Source organism: Alligator mississippiensis, chromosome 1 (genome assembly GCF_030867095.1).
Source record: "Alligator mississippiensis isolate rAllMis1 chromosome 1, rAllMis1, whole genome shotgun sequence".
NCBI lineage: Eukaryota > Metazoa > Chordata > Crocodylia > Alligatoridae > Alligator > Alligator mississippiensis.
In genome coordinates, this window is record NC_081824.1 from 158571015 (window position 1) to 158595007 (window position 23993).

Here is a 23993-nt window from a genome sequence, read left to right on the forward strand (position 1 = left end):
GATTGGCTGGCGGGGGGGGCGTGGCCTGCCAGAAGCGCGCGCGGCTTGAAAGCGCTTGCAGCCCGGCTCGCGCGCGCCGGCCGTTCCGGTCGGAGCAGCCCTTCCCCCCTCCGGCCGGGTACGTGGGTGCTCTCCCCTGCTCCGCTCTCCCGCACGCGCGCGCTGAACGGCTGCTTCGGCCCGCAGAGCCATGGGCATCGCGGGGCTGCTGCCCTTCCTGCGCGAGGCGGCCGAGGAGGCGCATGTGCAGCGCTACCGCGGCCAGGCCGTGGCCGTGGACACCTACTGCTGGTTGCACAAGGGCGCCTACGCCTGCGCCGAGAGGCTGGCCAAGGGCGAGCCCACCGACTTGTAAGTGCCACCGTTACCCCGGGGTGCGGGTGGGAGGAGTCACGTCCTTATCCTGCGGCTCCCAGTCTCTGCCAGACTGCCCACCAGGAATGTAAAACGATACAACCTTAAGCCCCTCCCCCCCCAACAAAGTTTTGGCATGTAAAGTAATGATAAGAAATCCAGGTCAGGCGTTCCCAGCCTCTTTTGTACCAGGACCTGCTTGCAAACACTGCTGGCTGGTTTGGACCCCATGCCCCTCACTCCCATCCCCCTGCCCTTGGTGTGTGGGCGAGGGGTGCAGATTGAGGCCCCCCCTTCCCCCCATAAGGGAGGGAGTGGGGCAGGGGCATGGGAATTGTGCCTATTGGTGACACGTAGGGGGTGCATGTGGGGACACGTGCACCCCCTGCAAAAAGCGCTGCCGGCAGGTGGTCGCCACTTGCCGCCCAGAGGGCTAGGGAGCCAGGACAGGCTTAGTATTGCCAGCCTCCCTGTGTGAAAAATCATGAGACAAACTCTTAAAAATTGAGAGATTTGAAATGTAAATCATGTGATGCTATTTTTGGACTATGTGTTTCTGTGGTTCCCAGGCCAAAGGCAGCAGGATGCAGAGTCCCAGCTTGCCTCTGCCCCATGCACAAATCTGGGGGGCTTGATCTGCTCCCCTCTCCCCCCTACCCCTTCCCCTCCACAGATTTACCAGTTTGGTGTTTGCTATATGTGCCAGAAGAAAAAGGCCTGGGATTTGATCTCTATCAGGAGATCCTGAGTCGGAGTTAATTTTACTTGGAAATCAGGAGTTTCATGATTTTTTTTTTTTTCATGAGAGTTGGCATTACTGGGCTTCTAACCCTGCTGTTTTGTGGGGGTGGGGGTGAGAGATATTGGAGGACATATACTTGGGCAGCAAATATTTGGGGAGTGGCTGCACCTTAGTGGAACAGGACCTGGGTAGTGTGGATCAGGGAGGATCCTTCCCTGGAGTGGCATCACTTTGAGCTGCATAATAAGTGCTTAAAACTACTTTAAGGTGTCTATGTGGGGACAGTCCAAGGATTAAAAGCTCCAGGAACAGCTGTAAATTAGCATGTAACAAGACCCTAACAGTTCTCTTTCCTCAAGCTGGGTCCTGGGAGGAAGCTTGTCCCACTGGGCAGTGAAAGGTGCATAAGAAACGGCACTGAGGAGGAGAGGCAGTGGCTGTGCCTCTGCTCTGTGAACTCATGGCCTGATGCGGAGAATGAAATAGATGGAAAAGCCAGAGAGAATGCTAAATCAGGGTTTAAGGAGAAACTAGCTAGAGACTTGCAAGGTAGTGATCCAAATTAAAAGTATGTTAGAACCCAAACAGCTGCCAGGGAGTCAGTTGGGCCTTCACTGTGGAAGATGTTATGGAGATGCCCTCTCATATCCACTGTTTTCTAGGAATAAGTCAGTGAAACTGCCCCACACTGAGGATTTGATAGGTGAGGTCATAGAGGAAATCGATTAAACTAAATGGTAGCAAATCACCAGGACCTGCTGCGATTCACCTTAGGGTCCTGAAGGAGCTCAGATTGGACATTGCCTAACTCACAACCTGTCATGAAAAGCAACCTCAGTACCAAAGGACTGGAGGGTTGCTAGCGTGACTCCCATATTTAAAAAGGGTTCTAGAGGGGACTCGGGGAACTACAGGCTGGTGAGTCTGAGTCCTATTCATGGAAAACTGGTAGTAGTAGTAGTAATAATAATAATAAATTGTTCAGCGCATGGTTGAACACGACTTGCTGGGGAGGAATTAATGTGGCTTTGTCAAGGGGAAATTATGTCTCACCATCCTACTAGAGTTCTTTGAGGGTAAATTGGGGTGACCCAGTTGCTTTAATATATTTTGACTTCCAAGAAGTCTTTGACAATATCCCCCATCAGGCTTTTAATTAAATTAGGTAGTCATGGGATTACTGGGAAGTTACTCGGAAGGTATGATTGGAGATTAGAAATAGGCTTGAAGATAGAAAGCAGAGTGTGAGTATAAATGGTCAGTTTTCCGATTAGAAAGAAGTAATCAGCTTCCCAATCTGTGCTGGGACTCATGCTGTTTAACACTGATGAATTATCTGGAAAAGGGAGTGAGTAGCGAGGTGTCCACATTTCTGAATGACACAAAATTATTCAAAGTGGTAAAGACAAAAAGGCTGACTGTGAGGAAGTACAGAAGGATCTGGCACAATTCAGCAAATAGCAACTAAATGACAGGTGAAATTCAGTGTAGATGAGTGCAAAGTGATGCACCTGGGCAAAAATAACCCAAGCTATACCTACACTATGATGGGCTAGACATTAGCTGTTCCACATGGGAAAGAGATCTGGGAATTGTTGTGGACAGTTTACTAAAAACATCAGTTCAGTGTTCAGCAGCTGGCAAAAGGACAAAGTGTTAGGAATTATTAAGAGGCGAATTATAAACAAAACAAAACATAAAGTACCGTTATGCCCCATTATAAATCCCTGTTGTGTTCACACCTTGCATACTGTGTCCTGGTCTGGTCCTCACACCTCAAAAAGCATACAGAACTAGAGAAGGTACAGAGGAGGGCAACAATATTAAAAGCCTAGAATTCCCTACAAATAGCTCTCTCTAAGGATATGATTAGGGGACAGTAGTGGGTTGTTCCATTTGTACTGCTGTTTGACCTCCTTTCCCTGTAAGGCAGTGGTCAGAAATCCTTTTAGGCTGTTGGCCAGGGTGACTTGGTTTAGGTCAGAGGTGGGCAGATGCTAGGACCTAGCCACAGCCAACACTTTTCCCTGCTGGTGGCACAGGGAGAGTGCTCACAGATAAAGACCCCCTTTCTGCTGAATGGTGATGAAGCTCCATGTCCCAGGCCGAATCAGCTGGCTCTACAGGGTGGATTCAGCCTGTGGTCTGTAAATTGCCAACCTCTGCTATAAGGCATTGTTTACAGCACTGCCATTGGCAAAGTTATTGCCTCGTGGTTACAATCTCTTCTTTGTCTGGGTACAAGTAGATATGCTGTATGGTGTAGAGGCAGTGTTTAATGCTGCTTCATGAAGCTGTAGTTATGCAGTGTTTAGCAATCAATCATCTACAGTCCTGTCTGGTTGGATGATTGGTTAGTGCCACAGAAGAGGCTTCACACTCTGCCCCTCAAACTCCACAGTATTGATTATTTTTATTAGTGTCAGGGAAGGATAAATCAGTATGCTTGTCACCACTCCATTTCATCACTTTATACTATGTATATTTGGCTCACTCAAGTCAAAATGATGTTTTGTACTATAGCTTGTAAAGTTTGTCATGTATGGTAGGATTTGGTGGTGCAATAGTCTAATTAATCTACTTTAATTTAAGAGACAAGGTACAGTAGAACCTGGATTTCTTTTTTGGTCAGGATGTTCGTACACCAGGTAATTTGTAGTTGGTTGCCAAATCAAGCATGAGCTACTTGGCTAAGTGTGCCTCCTCCCTGCTCAGATGGAGCACTACAGCGATCCCACACAGTGGTTTGCTGTGGACATACACACCCAAGCTAGTTCACAAACCTTCATTATCTTAAGGGCTAGGAACCCTTAACTCTGTGAAGAATCCAGGTATATTAGGTATATTATCTGTTGGAGTAAGCGGTATATCCAACAATATCATTCAGAGTGGGTAACGCCACTGGATTTAGAAGATGAGAAGTGACTCTATCTTAAAATAGTGTGGATGTTCTGTGCTTTAAGTGTGTGTGTGTGTGCACACACGCATGCACCCACACCCTGCTGAAAACCTATAATCATGTCATTGACTTACTTTGTTTTTCCCTAGAAGTTGGAAATGTGAAAGTGTTAAAGTTTGCTTTTAATAATCAGTTCTTCTCTTGCTTTGAAAAATTTAAATAGTGTATTTCTTCTTACAGTTATGTAGTTTTCTGCATGAAACTTGTTGATATGCTGCTGTCATTTGGGATCAAGCCAATTCTAGTATTTGATGGATGCACCCTGCCTTCTAAAAAGGAAGTGGAAAAGACTCGAAGAGAGTGAGTAATGATATGTTCAACTTGTAAGCAAACTACATCAGCCTAACTGTTTAACAGTGCATTTCATCTTTTTTTTTAAGCTATGGTAATTTATTTTGCTTACCAAGATTGCTTTAGTTACTGCATTTTTACAGTACACTGTAATAACTGTTTCAAATGTTGAAAACAATAAACCTTTCTTCGGAGATTTTTTTTTCATGACACCGCTCTACTACAAAAAGCTGCTTATGAATTGGGAAAATATAAATTACTGAAACTATTCCTTCAAGATATAAAATTACAAAGAGTTTCAGATTTCTTGTTGGTTCAAAGACATCATGTAACAGGAGTGTTTCCTTTTTTTTTTTCTCCTGATACCATTGTCCTCAGAAGTGGGACAGTATGATAGTATTCAACGTGAATCAAGGTTGGGATTTGTGTTCTGATTTGGTGGTTCTAGAATCTTGTGAGAGAATCTCCTGAAGTTTTAGCTCAGATTTGAGTGGGTATTGCTGGATTACCAATTCTTGAGAAATGTTTGGTCCCCTACACCTTGAAGTAATTTGTTTCTAATCTTGGATTGAGTCCCCAAGAATCCTTCTCAGTCTCCCAAACTTGTAGTTTTTGGGCACCTATACACGTGTTGGATGTCTGCTCCGATGTATGCTAATTAGCACATGTGAGAGCAGACTCTAACTGAGCCTGTTGGAGTGTGTTAATTAACATGCTTCAGCAGCCCCTGCATCACATGTATTTAGCATCCCAGAACTTCAAAATGGCAGCAGAGGTAATTGAACTAAAGTTCATCGAATAAGCTTTAGTTCGAACACCCCTGCCATCATTTTTGAAGTGCAGAACTCTGACTACACACAACCTTGCGGGTACTCTAATTAGAGCAGCTCACAGTTGGTGCAATTAAAATGCCACCCCCTCTTCCACCTCCCCTCTCACCCTCTCCTGCACCAGAGCATGTGTATAGATGCTGCTTGTGTATAATATTTTCACTGCCCTTTAAAACCATCGTGGAAAACCACCTCTATTTTTTTTCTTTTTTTTCCTTCCCATCATTGATTTCAACTAACACCTCTGTTCTTTGCTTGTTTTTCAGGATTTATTTTAATATTATTGTGATGGTAGCATGTCCTTTCATAACATCTGACAAAGTGAGCTTTTGCTTACAAAAGCTTATGCAGCTCTGATTCAATTAGTCTATAAGGTGCATCTCTACTCTGCCTTATGACCAGAATAACACTGCTAACTACTTTCCTACTCACTATATCATAAGTTGCATAATTTTGTTTCAGTTTGGGATAGTCCACTCATCTTTTACTGTCTGATTTCTGGATCTTTTTGTTCTTCATTTTGTCACAAACTGTAACTCTTTTTGGGGGCAGGTGATAGGTGAATAGTGTCCCTTTAATCCTTTGCAAAGCACTGAGTACAATTATAATATTGTGTGATACCATAGCAATGTTCAATATTTGAGGAAAGTGGAATTTTTATTCCTTTGCAGGAAGCGCCAAGCCAGTCTTTTGAGAGGGAAACAGTTGCTTCGTGAAGGGAAGTTATCAGAAGCAAAAGAATGTTTTGGACGTAGCATTAATATTACTCATGCTATGGCTCATGAAGTTATTAAAGTAAGTCATTAATTATACTGAATTTTGTATTTGCAAATGGCATCTCCAGTGCTTGTTTCCACCGTATTTTTTCCCTTCTCTTTTTGCTTTTCTTTTCCCTGTCACTGGATTGGTGATTTAACTTGCACAAATATTGTTATCTTTAAACTTTATAATGTGCTGTGAAATATCTTAAGTACATCTTGTTTATGACAACAGATAGATGTTTTCACCTCGACTTTTTTTTTTTATGGTAGAGTTGTATAAATGTCTGCCATGTGCCAGTTAAAACATTTCTTTTAAATTCTAATTAAACATTTAACTATTTTGGTGTCCTTAAAAATGTAACATTATTACCAGTAAACAACATGAATAGGAAATATGGTACAAAATTATTTTCAGCTGCTTAAGGACTATGTAAAGAAAAACTGTAGGTAACTTAGAATGGCTCAAGACTTTTTTTTTTTCTTTTCAATCCCACAAGAGGTTTTATCACTCAGACTTTAAATTTATTTAAGTGCTGCTTTCTCTGTCCAAACTGTAATTTATTAAACTGGAAGCATGAACAGTTGTGATAGTGGTGGTGAACAGCATAAGAGAAGCAAGTGTTTATAGAATGTAATCACTTCGTTTTCTAACTCTTAGGTTTAAATCACTCAAATGTGTCCATGTGGGTGGTACCCCGTTGACTATACTAGACCATTTGTGGGCACTGCTGTCAGCAGATCTTTTTAGATAAAGGGTAGCTGTTACTATATGCTTACAGAAAGTAAAATTTTCCACTTTAAGAATGGAGATCAGTCCTAAGTCATTTATGCATTCTTGAACATCTTATCCACAATTCCCAGCATAACCTATCCAATGCTACTGCAAGAAAGTGGTGGTAAATATGTTGAATGCTTTCATAATTCTTGCATTTTTTTGTTTTTATACAGGCAGCTCGAGCCCAAGGTGTTGATTGTATTGTTGCTCCATATGAAGCTGATGCTCAGTTAGCCTATCTTAATAAAACTAACTTGGTACAAGCTATAATTACAGAAGACTCGGATCTTTTAGCTTTTGGATGTAAAAAGGTATTTCATTATATAACCCTTATCTCACTACATATTCACGGCATTGTACAAACTAATTCCCCGCACACACTTGTAAATTTTGTTATTTGCCCATCCCAGAGATTGTGATCTAAAACATGATACCAGTGTCTCATTCAAGCTTGCGTCACAAACAAATACTTATTTTTAGTTCTGTTCACAATGTAGCAGGTGCTTTCTAAACAGGAAAAGGAGTACAAACTCTACCATAAATGTGTTCAGCTGTTTTGAAAAATGTAAACTCTTCTGGATTAGAAAGCATGCGCGCGTTTTGACCACAATTCTCATTCTTAAAGACCATCCCAAAACACTATCCATGGGTCTCCATTCTTGTATGAAAAGCAGCCTTTTCTTTTTCTTTCTTCTTCTGAAGTACACCAATACATGTTCCTCTGCTGTTTTGAGTTTTATGGAATTCACCTATGCCTGATGTCTTCTAAAATTTAGACAATTCTGGGACAAGGCCATTAAATGCCACAAAGTGGCAATGCAATAATGTATTTTTATGAGACTAAACAAATCATTTAAAGTGTGTAAAATACAAGTAAATCTCTCTCCATCCCTCCCTCTAGGTGTTCCTAAAAATTGACAAGTTTGGAAATGGGCTAGAGATCGATCAGGCCAAATTAGGAAAATGCAAACAACTTGGGAACGTGTTTACGGAGGAAAAATTCCGCTATATGTGCATTCTCTCTGGCTGTGACTACCTTCCATCAATTCACGGAATTGGGTTAGCTAAAGCGTGCAAGCTATTGAAATTAGCCAACAATCCTGATATCATAAAGGTAGTATTTGTTCACTTTTGATGTTAGGCTTTTTAGAACCTTTATACATGTGTGATGGTGTTAAAATATGTAAATATTTTGTGCAGTGTGCATGTCAAACTTGGATTTTGAGACTGTCAAAAATATTCAACTACTGCTGTAGAATTTGTATTTCATGTAATACATCAGTATGATAGAACACTCATGTTTAAGCTCTCAGCACTTGAAAAAAATATAACAAAATATTCTAACCCTTCAAGAATATATCATAATTGGAAACATTTTTTTAAACTCTAAGAGATTTTGTTTTAAATTATCGTTTGTTTATTCTTTGTGTTGGGTTTCTAAAGAAACAGCTTAGAACTTTTAATTTAGTTTCAGTTGAATTGTCCTAGTTAAAGTGTAAGCAGTTCTTCAAGAAAAATAGCTGCTTGAAAAACGGCTTGTTTGCTTGCTTTCTTTTTTTCTGCCTTTGCATTCAAAGTCATTTAGCTTATTTTCCTATAATTATCATGGCTCTGTGTGGCATTATGCAAAATATTAAAGTTAAGGCAGCTCCTGATTCAAGTCTTACAAGTTAAGCAAACCTGACACCATAGGAAATCCAGTCAGTTTGGGACTGTTTGTATGATCACAAACGGGGGAAAAAAAAGATTATAGAAAATGAGAGATGTTAAAATTTACAACTTTGTTTTGGAGGCATTTAGGCCATAAAGCAGTAAAACATTTCATTTGGTCCAGTTAGATGTATCCATTGGATTAACTCACTTGAAGTCAAGCACATATTTAATTTTGACTTTTTTGAGAGTAACTGCATTTTTTTTTTCCCCACACTTCAAAAATGTATTGATAAGGTATGTATCAAAACAATTTGCCTTGGTTCATTTAACTTTCTTAAAAATAAAAAGGAAACCTAAATTTCCCATTGTTCAATCGTACCATTCAGCAAAACCAGCATTAGAATGGTATACTACTAAATTTAATTTTAAAGTTGCAAATTTTTCTTTTTAAACTTGGTCACATATTCATGCTCCATATGCATCTTAACTACAGACTAAGGAAAAAGTACTGGGTGGTTCAACAGCATATTAAACTGAAAGGCGATTCTTAATGAAGTGATTTTACATTGAAGAGTATCTTTGATTGGACGTGGAAAACTTACTGTCAAAATAAATCAATTAAGTTTAGTTTTCTTCTGTTTCATAGTTTGAATTCTTTTGAATTTGTCCATGTAGTTATATTAATTATTAATTTCATAGGAATCAACATCAGTGTATATAAATATGCTGTTGGAAAAAATAGTTAAATATTTAGTGAGTCAGTACTCTCTCCTTTGAGAAATAGCTTGAAGTTTAAGAGCTGTCTGGTAATATCATGTTTCTGTTTTGAGGGTGGTTGGGGGAGGAGGGAAGGTGAAGTGAAGGATAAATTTAGTTATACTTAACTTCATCAATCTTGCATTTCAATGCAAAGTCTTGATGATGATGGGGTACCTATTACTTGTGCATCTGTTGAAGACTACAGTCTTGTGGAGGGTTGAAATGTTTTATTGATAACAACATCAGATTTGAAGGTGAAACAGAATGTACAGGTTATTCCTAATTCAGTTTTTCCATGCTTTTAAAGATGGATGGAATATGTGCCTTAGCTGTCTCTATTTCAGGCTTTGTCCAGTAATTTAAGATGTATTTGCTCATATATGTATTTTCTTTTCTAACCACTTTCATATGGTTAGAAATGAGAAATAAGCAACATCTTATTTTTCTTGACAGATTATTAAGAAAATGGGGCAGTACCTCAAGATGAACATAATTGTGTCAGAAGAGTACATAGAGGGATTTATTCGAGCTAATAATACATTCCTTTATCAATTGGTTTTTGACCCAATCAAAAGGAAACTTGTTCCTTTGAATGCCTATGGTGATGACATTGATCCAGAGACATTAATTTATGCAGGACAGTATCCTTTCTGTGCTGAAAAATATGGGAAAATGATGTGGTGAAGGGGATTTCTTCCCCTTCTTTCCTTTGTGCTTTTTCCCTTCCCTTTTCTTTGTACAGTTGAGTCCTGATTGATAAGTGTCTGGCAAAAGAGAAGTCTGTTATCTTCCTTCTAACATCCTTTTTCAAGCATTATACCCACCCAAAGATTTTAGTACATTTTCTAAGATGCTATAATTAGTTGTTGACAATTTCTTTTTTCCTTGGGACGCAACTTTCCTCCTGCCTGTTCCTTCCTAGTAACGGTTGAACACGTCCACTTGTGACCTCTAATGTGCCATCTGTGTACACTTGTGGCCTGCCAGGTGCTGTTCCTGCATGAGGCCTGAGTGGTGCAATGCATTCAGCACTAACACTCCTCTTCGAGCTTTTGGGCTAGGGACAGACATTACACATAAACTGGTTTAAGTGATCAGAAGCTGATTTAAACCTGTAACAGAACAGACTTTCAATGCACATAAACCAGTTTGAAAATGGCTAAAACCAGTTTGAGATAAACCTGGTTGAATGTAGTAATGTAGTATCAGACTTAACTGATTTGGGTCAAACTGGTTTATACAACCCAAGATCCTTTCTTGGCTTAAGTTAAACCAGAGTCCTCCAGCATCTTAGATGCTTTGCAACCCTGGGCAGGACTCTCGGCTCCAGTCCAGCAGGGCTAGCCCCGACACTCTGCTCCCTGGCTGGAGCTCTGGCAGAGACCATAGGTGCAGCAGAATCTGCCTGGTTTCCTCCTGCTCCCCTTCCTCCCCCCCCCCCCGCCCCCAGCTCAAGCAGGGATTCCGCCCCCACAGTGCAGACCGTAGCCAACATGTGGTATGCTAGTTAATACTGCGAAGTCTGTGTAAGGCAGACAGGACAGTATCCACTTAGAGCTTTTTGGAGCTAATCAACGGGTAGCTGGTCCCTTAATTCCTTCCTTGGACAAAGTTGTTTAAGAGAGCTTGAACTAATGAGAGAAACGTTTGTTTTCTGATGGGCTGCTAAATGCTATCAATTCCCTGTGTAACTCTAACTAAATGCTTTGTTATCAACTCCCTGCTGCCTCCCTGGTCAGGAGCAGCGGTGGGGGGGTGTAACCCCTCCCTAATCAGAGAATCCTGCTGGGGCCTGGCCATGCCCCCCTCAGCTCAGCATTGTGGAAGGGAAGAGAGGGCTGCTCTAGTGCCCCCCGACTTCTAGCCTGAGCCACTGCAGGCATGTGCCTGCATTTCTTCAGCCCAGAGGGGATGTCTGTATGGTTACAATCTGGTTCAGCCTAGCCAGGTTAAACTTATTGACAAAGATTGAATCAATTCAGGCTTAGGCTTTTTGAATGTCTGTCCCTAGCCCTTGTTTGGGCTGGGCTATTCTAACAGCATTTTAATGTATGAAGTGGATAGCTGCACTTATATTAACTTGACCTACTAGTGCCTGCTTTTTGTCTAAATCATAAAATATTCAAGTAGTTCTCCTTTAATGTCATTGTATTCTTCCTTATGTTATTGACTTAGACATTTTGGTGAGAGTGCTGCTTTTCAAATTGCACTGGGTAATGTAGATGTCAATACAATGAAGCAAATTGATGACTACAACCCTGACACTTCACAGGTAACATTTGTTCTTAATGTTTACAGTGAGTTTGTGATGCCTATTTGACTTTGTATAGGATAAAGTGTCTGAATGTTAATATAGACATGTTTCAGGGGGTGAAAGTTGTTCTATGGTACTGTGTGTTTTGCACGGTATACAAGTGTATAAAAATATTAGGCAGGTTCTAGTAGCCAGAGAAGGTAAACTTCCCTCCTCCCCGTTTCCCTTTCTGATTGCAAGTTAAGGACTTTGACAATTACTTCTAGAGCCTAAAATATAGGTGATGCATAATCTATTGAACTATTTTTGTCTGTATTTTTTTTTTTTTAAATAATAGTTATGAAAAACTTAAAAGTACGGACATAAATATGAACATAAACATTGTTTCCACGGTCCAGTAAAATAGAGCACCAGGTAATGTGTCTTCTGCTCTAGGTCATGAAAACATTTGTATGTGTAGAAACATTAATGGGAGTTAAACATTTTAAAGGGGTTTCCTCAAATTGTGTTTTAGGCCATTCTTTTCGGTCTTCAGGAAAATCCATTATATTTGATGGGGAAAAAAATAGCCATTGCTTCTGTGCTAGTGTTTTTGTTTTATTTCAATGAGCTGTCTTCAAAAAGGGATTTTTTTTGTGGCTCTGCGTTGTAGCCATGTTGGTTTGAGACAAAGAGAAATACATTTAACTGTAAGGGTTAATGAAGGGTCTATATGCAGAATTAACTGATATAAAAATAATCTTTAAAATGGTTGAGATTCATATTTACATCATTTAAGTGTAGGAGAAAAGTACTTCTTTCAAGTTTGTCATAGAAATCAAAGCACAGATTTTACTCTACAGACTCTATATCAAAATGCTATAGATACAAAATCACGCTTTAGTGAAAGGAAGTGGATTTGGTAGCACAAAAGATACAATTTGTATGGAAAGTATGTGAAAATGTGGGATCAGAGAGAAAGCAGCACTGAAGAGGAGCCCTGTCTCCCACTAACTTGTATACCTGTCAGAACATTTTGACTATACACTGAAGTGGGAGAACCTAAACTGACTGACCTGCTTACCTACACATTTTGCTTTCTATTCTTAACTTTTTATAGCCTTCACAACTAAGAAGTCGTGGCTGGAATGAGAGAGCTGCTGGCCATTTAAACAGTATTTGGAGCAGTGACTATAAACTTGGTCATAATATGGACACTAAGATGCTTACCATGCCTTTGCCAGAGAAAACAACTACCAAAGGCATTGAGAGGATAGTTAGTCTCAAAGGACTTAAACTTCCAAGCAGTTTGCTACTGGCCAAAAGACCAAGAAATGGTATGTTTCTTTACAGAAAACATCAAGAGGAAAAAGGGGAATCTATTTGTTTGAGGTGAAGGCATAAGGTTGAGAATACTCTCTCTCTCGGGTATATATTTTTTAATATACAAATTTTAATTAGACTTGAGAGATTTTATCTATCAGTATTTTTTTATTTTTGCTGGCCTACTTACTTTTTCATATTCAAGGTCCTTGCTCTCATTTTCAGGATCTTGCATAAACTTTTTTGTTCAACTTAAATTTTCTCATGTTCATCTTGTGTTGCATACTTTTTCTTAGTTTTGTTATCCTCATCATAAAATTGTTTTCCCCTTGCCTCTCTTGGGTTGTACCACTGTTTTGTAAAATATTATATGCATTAGTCTGCTTTTTAGGAATCACTACTAATAATATTATTCAGTGACTCCTACCCTGGGGGTCTTTAAGAAGTGGCTTGATGCCTACATGGCTGGGGTCATTTGGGCCCAGCTTTCTTCCTGCCCAGGCAGGGGGTTGGACTTGAACTAGGGTTGGAAGGGACCTTGTAGATCTTCTATGACTGTCTAATGGTTTACTTGTAGTTCACTGCTTGTAAAAGAGCATGTACAAGTAAAGTTTAAATTTGCTGATTTAACGTTGGGTTAAAAATCCGTACTTGATTGTCTGTATTAGCCTTCTCTTAACACCATTTTAGATTTGTTAGAAGGTTAAGTGGCATGATGTTCAATTTAGTTAAACTCCGTTCTGTGAGTACTTCTACAGCGATGTGAAATTGAATTAAAACTGTGTTTCTCTTTAGAGGAGCTGTCAAATGGAGATCTGTTGAATCAGTATTCATCTTCAAAAAGACCCAAGAAAGAAAACAGTGAGGACAGTGAACCACAGAAGGAGGTCTCTGCAGTGTCAGTGATTGATGCTTCAGGGGACTCTGTTAGTAAAGAAAACTCGAACTCCCTGCCTAAACTTAGAAATAAATTTGCTTCCTTTCTGCAGAGGAAAAACAAAGACAGTAATGCTATTGTTGTTCCAGGGACGAGAAGCAGGCAAGTTCACAGCACTACTTTAATAAGTAATATAAGAATGTCCAAGTTCAATTCTTATAGAATATTCAGAATTTAGCCTTTCACTTTTCTCGCTTTTGATCTCCAGCTGAAAATGGGTGCATCTACATGAGAAGCCAAAGGCACAGTACAAATAGTCTACTGTGCATTAGTGTCATGAAAAAAGCATGTGGCAGCACTGCTGCGCAGTAGCACATTACAGTACATTAAGTTAGTTGTAATTATTGGTGCTAAACTTAATGCACCGTAATTACAGCACATTAACGAATATGCAGATGCATCCACTGAAAACTGTTGTACAAATCAAGTGAGACATGGCTGATGCAAATGGAAAGTTAAAAGGTGGGTGTAGCAAGATAAGGGGGGAGAAAAAGTTCAACAGAGGTGAAATTGTTCCACTTCCATCTGCTGCATGACCCTAGGAACTAGGAATAGAATGCAGGTCTCTAACTTGTAGTCTAGTCTTTTGTCCATTATACTAGGCTGTCTCCTTAAATACAGGAATTTGTGCGAGGAAGGTATTATGCAATACCTAGATTTATTAATGCAGTATTATTTTATGGTTTCTGCTCTTTTATCTTTTTGTCCATTTATCTCTGAGAGGCTATAGAATGGGTTGGCAACCTATGGCTCCATGTGCTATCTAGCTTACAGGCTGTTAGATCTGGCCTGTGGATCAGACTAGTGACTGGGGGGACTTTGCGTTCACTACTCTGACTGCTTGTCCAGAGGTTTGGCAATGGGGTTGCTTTGCTTGTGCCACACTGTGGCTGTATAGAAATTCAGTGGCAGGGGGGTGCTTCTCTGACACTGGGGAAAGGGGTGAGACTTGCACAGTATGGAGAGAGGGTGATGCACCAGGCTGAGCTTTGCTACCAATACCCTAAAACAGCCTGCAGGCTTCAAGTTGCCAGACCCTGCCCTATTTATCAGTTAAGATGGGTTTGTTCCAATAACCATAAAATCTGAATTACTCATGATTAAAGATGAAATTATCCTAATATCTAGCAGAGGTATTATAAGTACTAATTTTCGTTTTGCAATGGAAAATGGAGGGTCAAAAGATGTAGGGCAGGTGTGGGTGAAATACAGCTCATGGGCTGGATCCAAGCTACTAACTGACTGAATCTGGCCTGTGAGAGGAGCCCCACCCACTTCACCCTGGGGCAGCCAATGCTGTTCTTTCACCCACGGCTGCTGGATGGTCCCAGCCCTGGCCAGTGCACACGGCTTCCTGGCAGGGCTGCATCTGCCACTGCTGCAGCTTCCCGGGTACTGCTCAGCTTTCCCCTGCCTTCAGTGGCTCCTGAACCTCCTGCCCCTGTTGCGCTGCTCCAAGCAGCAAGTAAAGTAGAGAAGCAGCAGTGGGTGGGGGAGAAGCTGCAGCTGGGCAGCTCCTGCCCCAGTGCAGGGGCTCCAGCTCAAGCTCCCGGCCAGTTTCCACTCACTCTGCCCACCCAGTGCAATGAGCAGCTACCTGCAGGCAGCTCAGTGGGTGGAATGCAACCCCACCAGGAACCTCTGTGTAGTGGCCAGGGCTGGGGTGGGTACAGGCAGGAGTGTGATGTGGGCTCAGATTTATGCAAAGCACTGAGGGCAGCTGCAGACTGGATATGGGGAGGGACAGATCGCTCCCGCACCTGTATTACCTAGATGAGCTCTGCTGCACATGCCCCCTTTTTCTTCCCCACCCCCACACAACATACAAGAGAGAGACTATATTGAGCCATCATGCAATCACCTCTATATACATTACTCAAAAAAAAAAACATGAATCAGGACAAAAATAGTTTTTGAAATAAAATCAAAGTATGTTATAGGTTTTATTTTTAGTGTAAGATTTGATATTTCCATCTACAATTTGTTGAAATTGTATCTTCAGAGCTCACCAAAACTCATTAAGTGGCTCTCCTGCCAAAATATTTGCCCACCCCTAATCTAGGGCCTAATCCTGAATGCATTTAACACATGCATTCAAGTAGTCCTATTGATGTTAACAGTTCATCTCATTTCTTTAGAGAACCACATAAATCAGTGGTTCTTAACCTTTTTAGACTCAAGGCATCCTTGGGAAAATGCCATCTCATAGTTTTTTCTCTTTTTTTGACTACATAAATATAATAAAGTAATTTTCTTTTGCCAAAAACTCAAAGACCGAAGCAGTTCAGAATGTGTTTAATGCTGTGAATTCCTGTTTGAAGTTTATGTCCATGTCCATACAAGCATAGAGGTTTGTTTCCCCAGGGACAAGAAGCAGAGGCCCATCTTGTGCCACTGCTTCTTGTCCCTGGGGAACACCAGGTTACCTCAAGTGGGGTAGGAGAGGCTGAGGCCAACACTGGGCTAGCCCCAGTAGCCTTATTTGGAGTCCTTGGGGGCCTTCCAAGCTGTGGCAGCAGCGATCCTACCACTTGGAGTGAGGCTTCAGCTGGCCAGGCTCCAGTTTTGGGCGGTGCGCACTGTCTCTGCATGTGCCACTCTGCTTTTTTTGTCTTTGCATGGGATTTTTTTTTGACCCTGGGATTCCCCCCTACCCCCCTGCATGCTGCTACTTTGGAGTGCGGAGACTACCTGAATGTGTGGTATGTGGTGTTGCAGATGTGTCTGCAGCACCACATACCTCCTGGCTGCGCTCATCTGTATGTGGCCTGTGAGTTTTTATCTTTATGAATTTGTTTGCACACCTAACAGTGCTAATGTTGTGTAGTACAGTTACCTAGATCACAGTAACCTGGGTAGGCTACTGATAAGAGGCAGAAACAGCTCTACAGCCCAACCTTTTATTGCACCTTAAAACATGAAAACGTTTATCTGGCTACCTGCAACAGCACAACATAGAGTCTCACCTATATCGGCTGGGGAGACTTGAGAGGTGGGAAGATGGTGGCACACAAATTGGCAGCAGGTCTTGAATTTGCTGAATTTTCCAAATTTCCCTCCAGCTTATACCCAATATGTATAGATGGCTGGTTTTAATATTTTAATAAATGACCTTTGGTTTGGTTTTATTTAAATTTCTTTGTCTCACTGAAACTTTTGGGACTGGACTGGACTGAACAAGATCTCTTGTGGACTGGGAAGGTGTCAGTTAGCTAGGATTTATATCCTTGGGAAAGATGGAGGTTTCTTATCTCCTTTCCTTCCCCATTGTGGAATGCTGTTTCTGTTTCTTTTTTATCGATGTTGTAGTCTTCTGACACGCTTTTTTATTTTTACGAACTATCTAAATGTTTTAACAAAAATATACCTATAATAACCATATAACATGTAATACATTTAGTTACATCAGTCACTGTAGTTCTTACTTAAGATAAAAACTATGATATAGTGTATATAGATTATTTAATGTATGGTTTTCCCTTCTCTCCTTTTATGCCTTGTGCTTTGTTTAATTGTATTTGGTTTCCTTTGCTTGCTGTCCAAGTTAGTTTTCACATCTGAAAAGGTTCACACTGTGGTTACTCAGAAACAGGCTGCTTAGCAGCAGTTCTGCAGCTTAGCCTAGGTCCCTTTGAAAATGGCCAAGGCTGGGAACAGTACCCCATAGCACCCTTGAAAGGATCTCGCATGGATTATGTGACAATTGTTCGCATAAATGTTTGCAGGATTGGAGCCCTAGGAAAATATCTAGATTGATACCATAGCTGTCTAAATGGGATTTACTGGAATATAGATGCTGAAAGGTACAGATAAATGAACAATGGACAATAATATATTGACTTAAATTAGCAAGTATTTACCACATCTGCGCATTTAGCATCTTGTATAGTAGACTTATTGTGCTGCATATTAGTGTGGCGAGCAGAAACCATGCTAATGCACAGTAGAATTAGTCTACTGTGCATCAGGAGCACAAAACAGTGTGTAGTGGTACTACTGCAAAGTAGTGCCAATTGCAGCGCATTAAGTTTAGTACCTGTAATTACAGATACTAAACTCAATGCACCATAATTACAGTGCATTAATGAACGTGTAGATACACCCACTACCTGCTCCATTGTAACTCCATTTATTTGATTTTTATCTTGCATACGTGAAGGCTAAACCACAACACTTTGGCCCTCTTTCTTGATTCGTTTGGCTGTTTTTTCAGAGCTAAGATTCCCTGGCTTAGCTTTCATTTCCTGCTGGGTAAGAGCAGGTGCAGAGCTCTTGTTGAGTAGCTGGCATGGTAAGATCCTGCTGAGTTCTTAACTGGTTATACTTTGCTCATATGTCTGTGCCGTATGTTCCACAGTTATCCAGAATGAATTGCTTATAGTGGCCGCAGCATTCATTCAGGCCTTTCATTTTGGACTGTAATGCTCCCCCATGTACTAGTGCATGGGTTTGATCTTACTGACAAAGGGGTAGAGTGTCTATGCACTTGATCCCTGCCTAATCTCTTTGTGCAATCCAAAATGGACTTGGGGTATTTCTTGAAATCAGCCAAGATTCCTGGATAAGTCTGATCCCTGTGGCATCTCCAAATACAGACAGTTTAGTTCAAATCATGGTATTTATAATCATTCGGGGTTAACTGATAAAGATTTTCTTGGCTAATACTGATAGCCAATTATTAACCAGCCATATTGGCCAATACCGATCCAATATCTGATTTGCAGGAATACAACCCAGCCGCTTGGAGAGCAGCTTCCTGCTGATAAGTCCGGGGGGGGGAGAGGGCGGGGGCAGATCGAGGCCCCCACTATGAGGGAGGGAGTGGGGCAGGGGCAGGCGCTGCCCACCCAGGGCAGTGAATAGGAACCCAGGGCTGGGAGCAGGACACTGGGTCCCACTGGCTGGGGAGTGCCTGCTCCTACCCCACTCCCTTCCTCACTGTGGGGGCTTTAATCTGCCTCCCTCATGGCCCCCCTCAAACCTATTGGCAGGAGGCTGCTCTCCAAGCTGCTGGGCAACATTCCTAGTCAGGTGTATGCTGCAGTTGTGTGCACGCATGTGGTATTTATACATGACATTATTGGCCAGAAAAAGCCAGTTTTGATAATGTTAATTTTCCTGTTATCGGTGCCGATCCAATATGCAACGGATATATCGGTGTACCTCTAATAATCATTTTTTATTAAAAAAGCATGGCAGGAAGAGCAGGTGGCAGTATCTACCTTTTGAATGATTACCTAGTGTCTAAAGCAGTCACTGAAGAAGTTGGTGATTTGAGTTCAAGCCTTTCCATAGTCTGAATGGGTGGCAACATGTTATCTTACCTCTCACAAGTACTCAATTGCAAGGTAGCAAAACCTTCTCCCCTCTTGTTGAAGAAGGGCCACTGGGCAGCCAATGGCCAATGACCTGTTTCTTTAGTCAACAGTTGTCACACTAAAGAAACAGGGCAAACGAGGGAATGAAGAACAGTGATTCTCAACCCTTTTAGTCACAACACCCCTCCCCAACTCTTTTGAATTGGGCAGTACCCCTGGTTGAGAATCACTGCTGTGTTGCCTCAACTTATCTCAGTGCTTCTCAACTCGGGTGCTGCTGTTGCCCCTATGTAAAAGTGCACCTTATGCCTTGTGCACAGCCAGACCCTCCTCAGCATCTCCTGGAAACAGGTCTACAGGGTGCCCTGCATATCTGTTTCTGGGAGGATTGTTGAGGGGACTGGACCAGGAAGGACTGTGGTACAAGGTGGCTCCCCTGCCTGCTTTCAGGCTTATTAGAGAAACCCTAATGAGGCAGGAAAGCATGTGCATGCCACAGCCCTTCTTGGTCTAGCTGTGCATCATGTGCCCAGAGTATTTCTGCCTGGCAGTAGCAGTGGCTGCACTGCAGCATCCCTAAGGGGATCTTGCAGCACCCCAGGGTGCTGCAACAACTTAGTTGAGAACCACTGACCTACAATCTAAACCATTCAGGTGGGAGATGGGAAAACTGGGTTTTGGTCCCCGCTGTCAGGATTATTTGCTTTCTGTTGTTGGTTTGTTGTGGATTTTTTTTTATTTTTTTTTTCTTTTTTTTTAACCAATGACTATTGTGAAGTATATTAGCAGTCTTAGGAATAGTGAGTATAACGTGGATCTCTCCCCTTCCAACAGAGAGCTCTTGTCACTTGGCTATTGTCAGGCTTCCTTTCTTTGTCCCCATGATGACTCTTGAATTTTTTTTCTGCTAGTGGTCCTGCTTCTTCAACAGGAGTGGAGGGTGCCCCAGTCCAGATTGTTCCATGGCCAGTGGTAGGGCACTGTCCTGGGAGGTGGAAGATGAGACTTGTCTCACCCCCTTTCAAACTAGGCTATTGTGCTAAAGGTGAGAATCACTATTTGTCTCCAGTTAAGTGACAACCCTCCAGAGAAACAAGGCACTTTGGTGAACAGAGGGACCTAAAGTGCAGCATTGAGACAGGTTTCTGTGCCTTGGAGAGGAAGGGAAATTCAAATCAGTTGTGTATTCAACATTTTGTTTCAGCTAGCTTTCTGCACCTGGGTCTGTGGAATCTCTTCTCACTCCCTATTTCCTAGGGAGCTCAAGTGTCTTATCAGAAACAGTCTTTTCAAGGCACCTGACCCTCTTCATTGACTCTGTAAGAGCTAAGTACCTAACCCAGTGTCATAGTCTTCTTGGAACTACCTCTTAAGAGGTACCTATGTGAGCAAACTGAACTTGGCTCTTGGTAATTTGCCCAATGTCAATAAAATTTGTGGCAGAGCTGGTAATTGGATTTCCTGAATCCTGAGGTAGGTGCCTTTAATCACAAAAGCAGAAAGCTAGCTGATGTTCTCAACCTCTGCAGCATTAGAAAAGGAGGAGCTAGCCTGCTTTTCAAATTAAGCTGCAATAAATACAGCCTCTTCCAAGAAGGTAAGTTCATTTTTTCTAAAAAGGGCATGACTATACCCTAGTTTTGCTGGGTATAGACAAGCATTGCATTTCTAACAGGAGGAATGCCTTTCTACCTGCTAGAAACTGGGAGCATACAGGTATTTATGTAGTTTCTTCCACAAAAAACATACCAGATCTACAAGAAAGATCTTCCTCTTTCAACAAGGAAGATAATTCCCATGTGAAAAACTTGCATGCGGGCAAGGACAGTTGTACACTCCTGCTGCTCCACTCCTCCCAAAAACCTGGAGAAGTAGAGAAAGAAGGGAAAATGCTCCCCTGTTTTCTGCAGACCAGGGTAAACCTGATCTAAGGAAAATGGAAGGGGAGATGGGGGCAGCAGCAGAGGACTGGGAGGAGTGGAACACCAGAGAGAGCTTCCCTGTGCATTCTTCAGGACAAGCTGGATAGAGTAGTTGTTGTTACTCAGTCTTTATCAGTCTGAGGTCACTCCACAATGTGTGGGGAAGAGGGGGCAGCTGAAGGCTGGAAGGCCTGTACACTCCTGCTCCTGATAGGATTTCTAACTCTGCAAAATTCCCAGAAATTAGCAGCACTAGAAATGAACACTTGTCCATGGCCCCTCGCTTAAACTGCACTAACCCTTGTTGACCCTTCCTACTGCCCTGAAAGGTAAAATAACGCAGTTCTTGCATATACTGAACAAACAGTGAATGGGTCCTGCAACTGCAATAGTATTTCAAATCCAAATTGCTGGGCACATATAACTAGCTGACTGTGTAGGTGAAATTTTTGCTTGCAAATAAGTGATTTTTTTTTTTTTCTTTCTAAACTTGCTGTTCATCTTTCTGTGTACATTAGGTTCTTTTGCAGTCCTGTGGATGTGTTTGATTGTACAGAAAAGGAGGAAGTCAGCCAGCCATCTCCAAAGGTAGTGTTGGACTGTAAGGCACAGGAACTAAAACATATAGAAGATCATGTTCCTCAGTCTTTGGAGACTGGAAAATTTACAAGAACTATTTTACCATCCCCTGGAGAAACACAAAGAAGTTGTTTCCGTTGGTCTGGAAACTTTGGAAAGAATCCTGGGACTCCCAGCCCATCTAGTGGCTTGTTGCCATTACACCAGTTTCACAAAGAGAGAGAAAACCAAATGGTCTCCCAGGAGAATGAGATGGCTAGGTTACCTACAGTAAGCAATGTAGCACATGATGAATCGGATGAAGAATCCTGCCCTGTACCAGAAATGGAATGTTCTTCTCAGTCTCAGGAGTCTTATGAGCTGTCTGAAAGCAGTTTGGACTCTTCAAAAATTTCACAGGTGTCTAACAAAGATTCAGATGCAGAAGTAAGAAAACTAGCCTTTGTTTTAATTCAGCTATACTGTCTCTGTGGGCTTAAATTTTTCTGAATTAAATTAAGTTTTGAGAACTATCGGTGCTTTGCATGGAGTTCAGATGAATTACACAGTTAAGTATCTAACTGTCTTTCCTCTTTAAATTCATACTCCAAGGCTACAACATCTGCAAAGCCTGAGTTGATACATTAGTTTTACATAAGGCTGTTTGTGGGTCAGTGCTTGAGTTTTATATTTTCAGTTCTCCACTGCTGCTCATTCAGGGATTCAAATTAAGTATACAGATCCACTTTACAGTTCTGCATTTTGCTTTCACGTGTCAGAGGAGAAGTAGCATCCTAGGTATGTAAGTTTACACAGCCTTTCTTGATAAAAACAAGAAGAGCTTCTCACAACAGTTCTTTGAAATGGTGAAAAATGTTGCAGGCTGTATAGTATGAGCAATTTAGGTAGCACAGGCAGCCATTTAAATCCTGCATGTGGCATTTGCCAAGTTCTGTTGCTTTCAATATTAATGATATTGCTTTACGCCAAAGCAAGCATGCGCACTACTTTGTGTGGAAACAGCCTGGGCTCAGCTGTTCACACCTCAATAAGGTCTGTTATATTATTATTCAAAGGCTTTGTTAAGTGCAGACTCATTTTTTTTTCTCTCTTCATTAAGGCTGGCTATTTTCTGATGGAATGCTCCTAACGCAAAATGGGCAATTATTTGGGCTGAAGGGCCACTTAAGGAGTTTTGGTGAGCTGTTGAGGGGACAGGAGGTGGAGCGGAGTCTGGGAGCCTGAGGAGGGAGGACTGCACCCCATGCTGCTCTGCTCTGCAGCTGAGGCTGGAAAGGGCCACGCAGTGCACAGACTCCTCTGCCCCCTCCCTGCCTTCCTGTTGGCACTGTATAGTCCTGGCACTGTGGCTGTCAGGCCTGCAGGGGACAGGACACAATGCAGCATGCCAAGTAGCTGTCCTGCCTCTGCCTCAATGAGCTGCTGCTGCACCACACCAGGAAAATCAGGAGTGGCTGCCGTGATCAGAGATTCTTCTCCCCGCCCCGTGGCCAGTATGGACTAGCAGCGCTGTGGCAGCAGTGTGGTTCATCGTGGTGGGTAGGACAGCTACTTGGCACACTGCATTGTGCCCTGTCCCATGCAGGGCCAGCAGCTGCATTGTTGGCACTAGCTGTGCAGTCCCAAAAGGAGGTCGGGGGTGGGGAGGAAGGAGTCTGCATGCTGCCTGACTACAGCAACAGCAGAGCAGCATGGAGCACAGTGCTCCCTCCTCAGGCTCCTGGTGGGTTGGATAGGATCAATTGGCTGGCTGGATATGGCCCACCACCCCTGCCCTAACACCACTGAGAGCAGCCTTGAAATTAACAGGATTTGGTTTTCTGGCTTCTAATGGCACAACACTGACCATGGGTGAGATTTATGAAAAGGACTGCCAGCCCTCTGTGCCTGTTGGGTAATTTTTAATTGCTCAAGCCCACTACATATAGTTTAGACTATGTTGTATAATCATATACAGTCATTATGGGAAAGTCCATTTTGAGTGATGCAAGATAATTGTTTGTCTCTTCAAAGGAACGTGACTGCAGCATAAAGCTTGATGGTGATTCACATTCTCAGAGTTCACCCCCATTTTCTACTACTTATACCGAAAGAAAAAATACAGTCCTAAGGAGTAAGGTACAATGTTTCTTTAAGTTTAATACATGTTCCACAGTGTTTCGAAGTCCATCTAGCTACATTTAAATTGTTATAATTGCTTATTTGAAGACTTTATTAGGACAGGAGTTTCAGGCATGTTTGTACATTTGACATGCATTCACCGGTCAGCATTTCTCACATTTAATTAGATGTTTATACAGAAACTACTGAAAGAGGAGAACTAGTTTTAACTCAGTTGTGCTTGGAACCAATAACAAGCCTGCAGCTTCTGTTATTTCTATTATTCCACATTTCTATTATTCATATATTTTTGCTTAAGTACAGGACCTGTATATTAAGTTCTCATGTATATCACAAGCTGCAGCCATGCCTTAATGAGCAAGAATAAAGCCACATTAGAAACAAGGGCCCACAGTCAGTTTTTCTAGTAGTATGTGCACCCGTCTTTGTCCCCCCA

At 41.9% G+C, this 23993-nt stretch overlaps 1 protein-coding gene across 1 annotated transcript in view; it reads left to right on the top strand.

Moving 5' to 3' along the window:
* Positions 1-46: 46 nt before the first annotated feature.
* EXO1 (exonuclease 1) overlaps positions 47-23993 on the top strand; it is a 34411-nt gene continuing 10464 nt past the window's right edge. Inside the window, exons 1-11 of the mRNA XM_006268826.4 lie at positions 47-351; positions 4236-4355; positions 5848-5971; positions 6886-7023; positions 7614-7826; positions 9578-9765; positions 11300-11396; positions 12478-12694; positions 13476-13719; positions 21376-21862; positions 23450-23554. Of these exons, the coding sequence (XP_006268888.2) occupies positions 191-351; positions 4236-4355; positions 5848-5971; positions 6886-7023; positions 7614-7826; positions 9578-9765; positions 11300-11396; positions 12478-12694; positions 13476-13719; positions 21376-21862; positions 23450-23554 (2094 nt within the window). The 5' untranslated portion in view covers positions 47-190. The remainder of the gene's footprint in view (positions 352-4235; positions 4356-5847; positions 5972-6885; positions 7024-7613; positions 7827-9577; positions 9766-11299; positions 11397-12477; positions 12695-13475; positions 13720-21375; positions 21863-23449; positions 23555-23993) is intronic.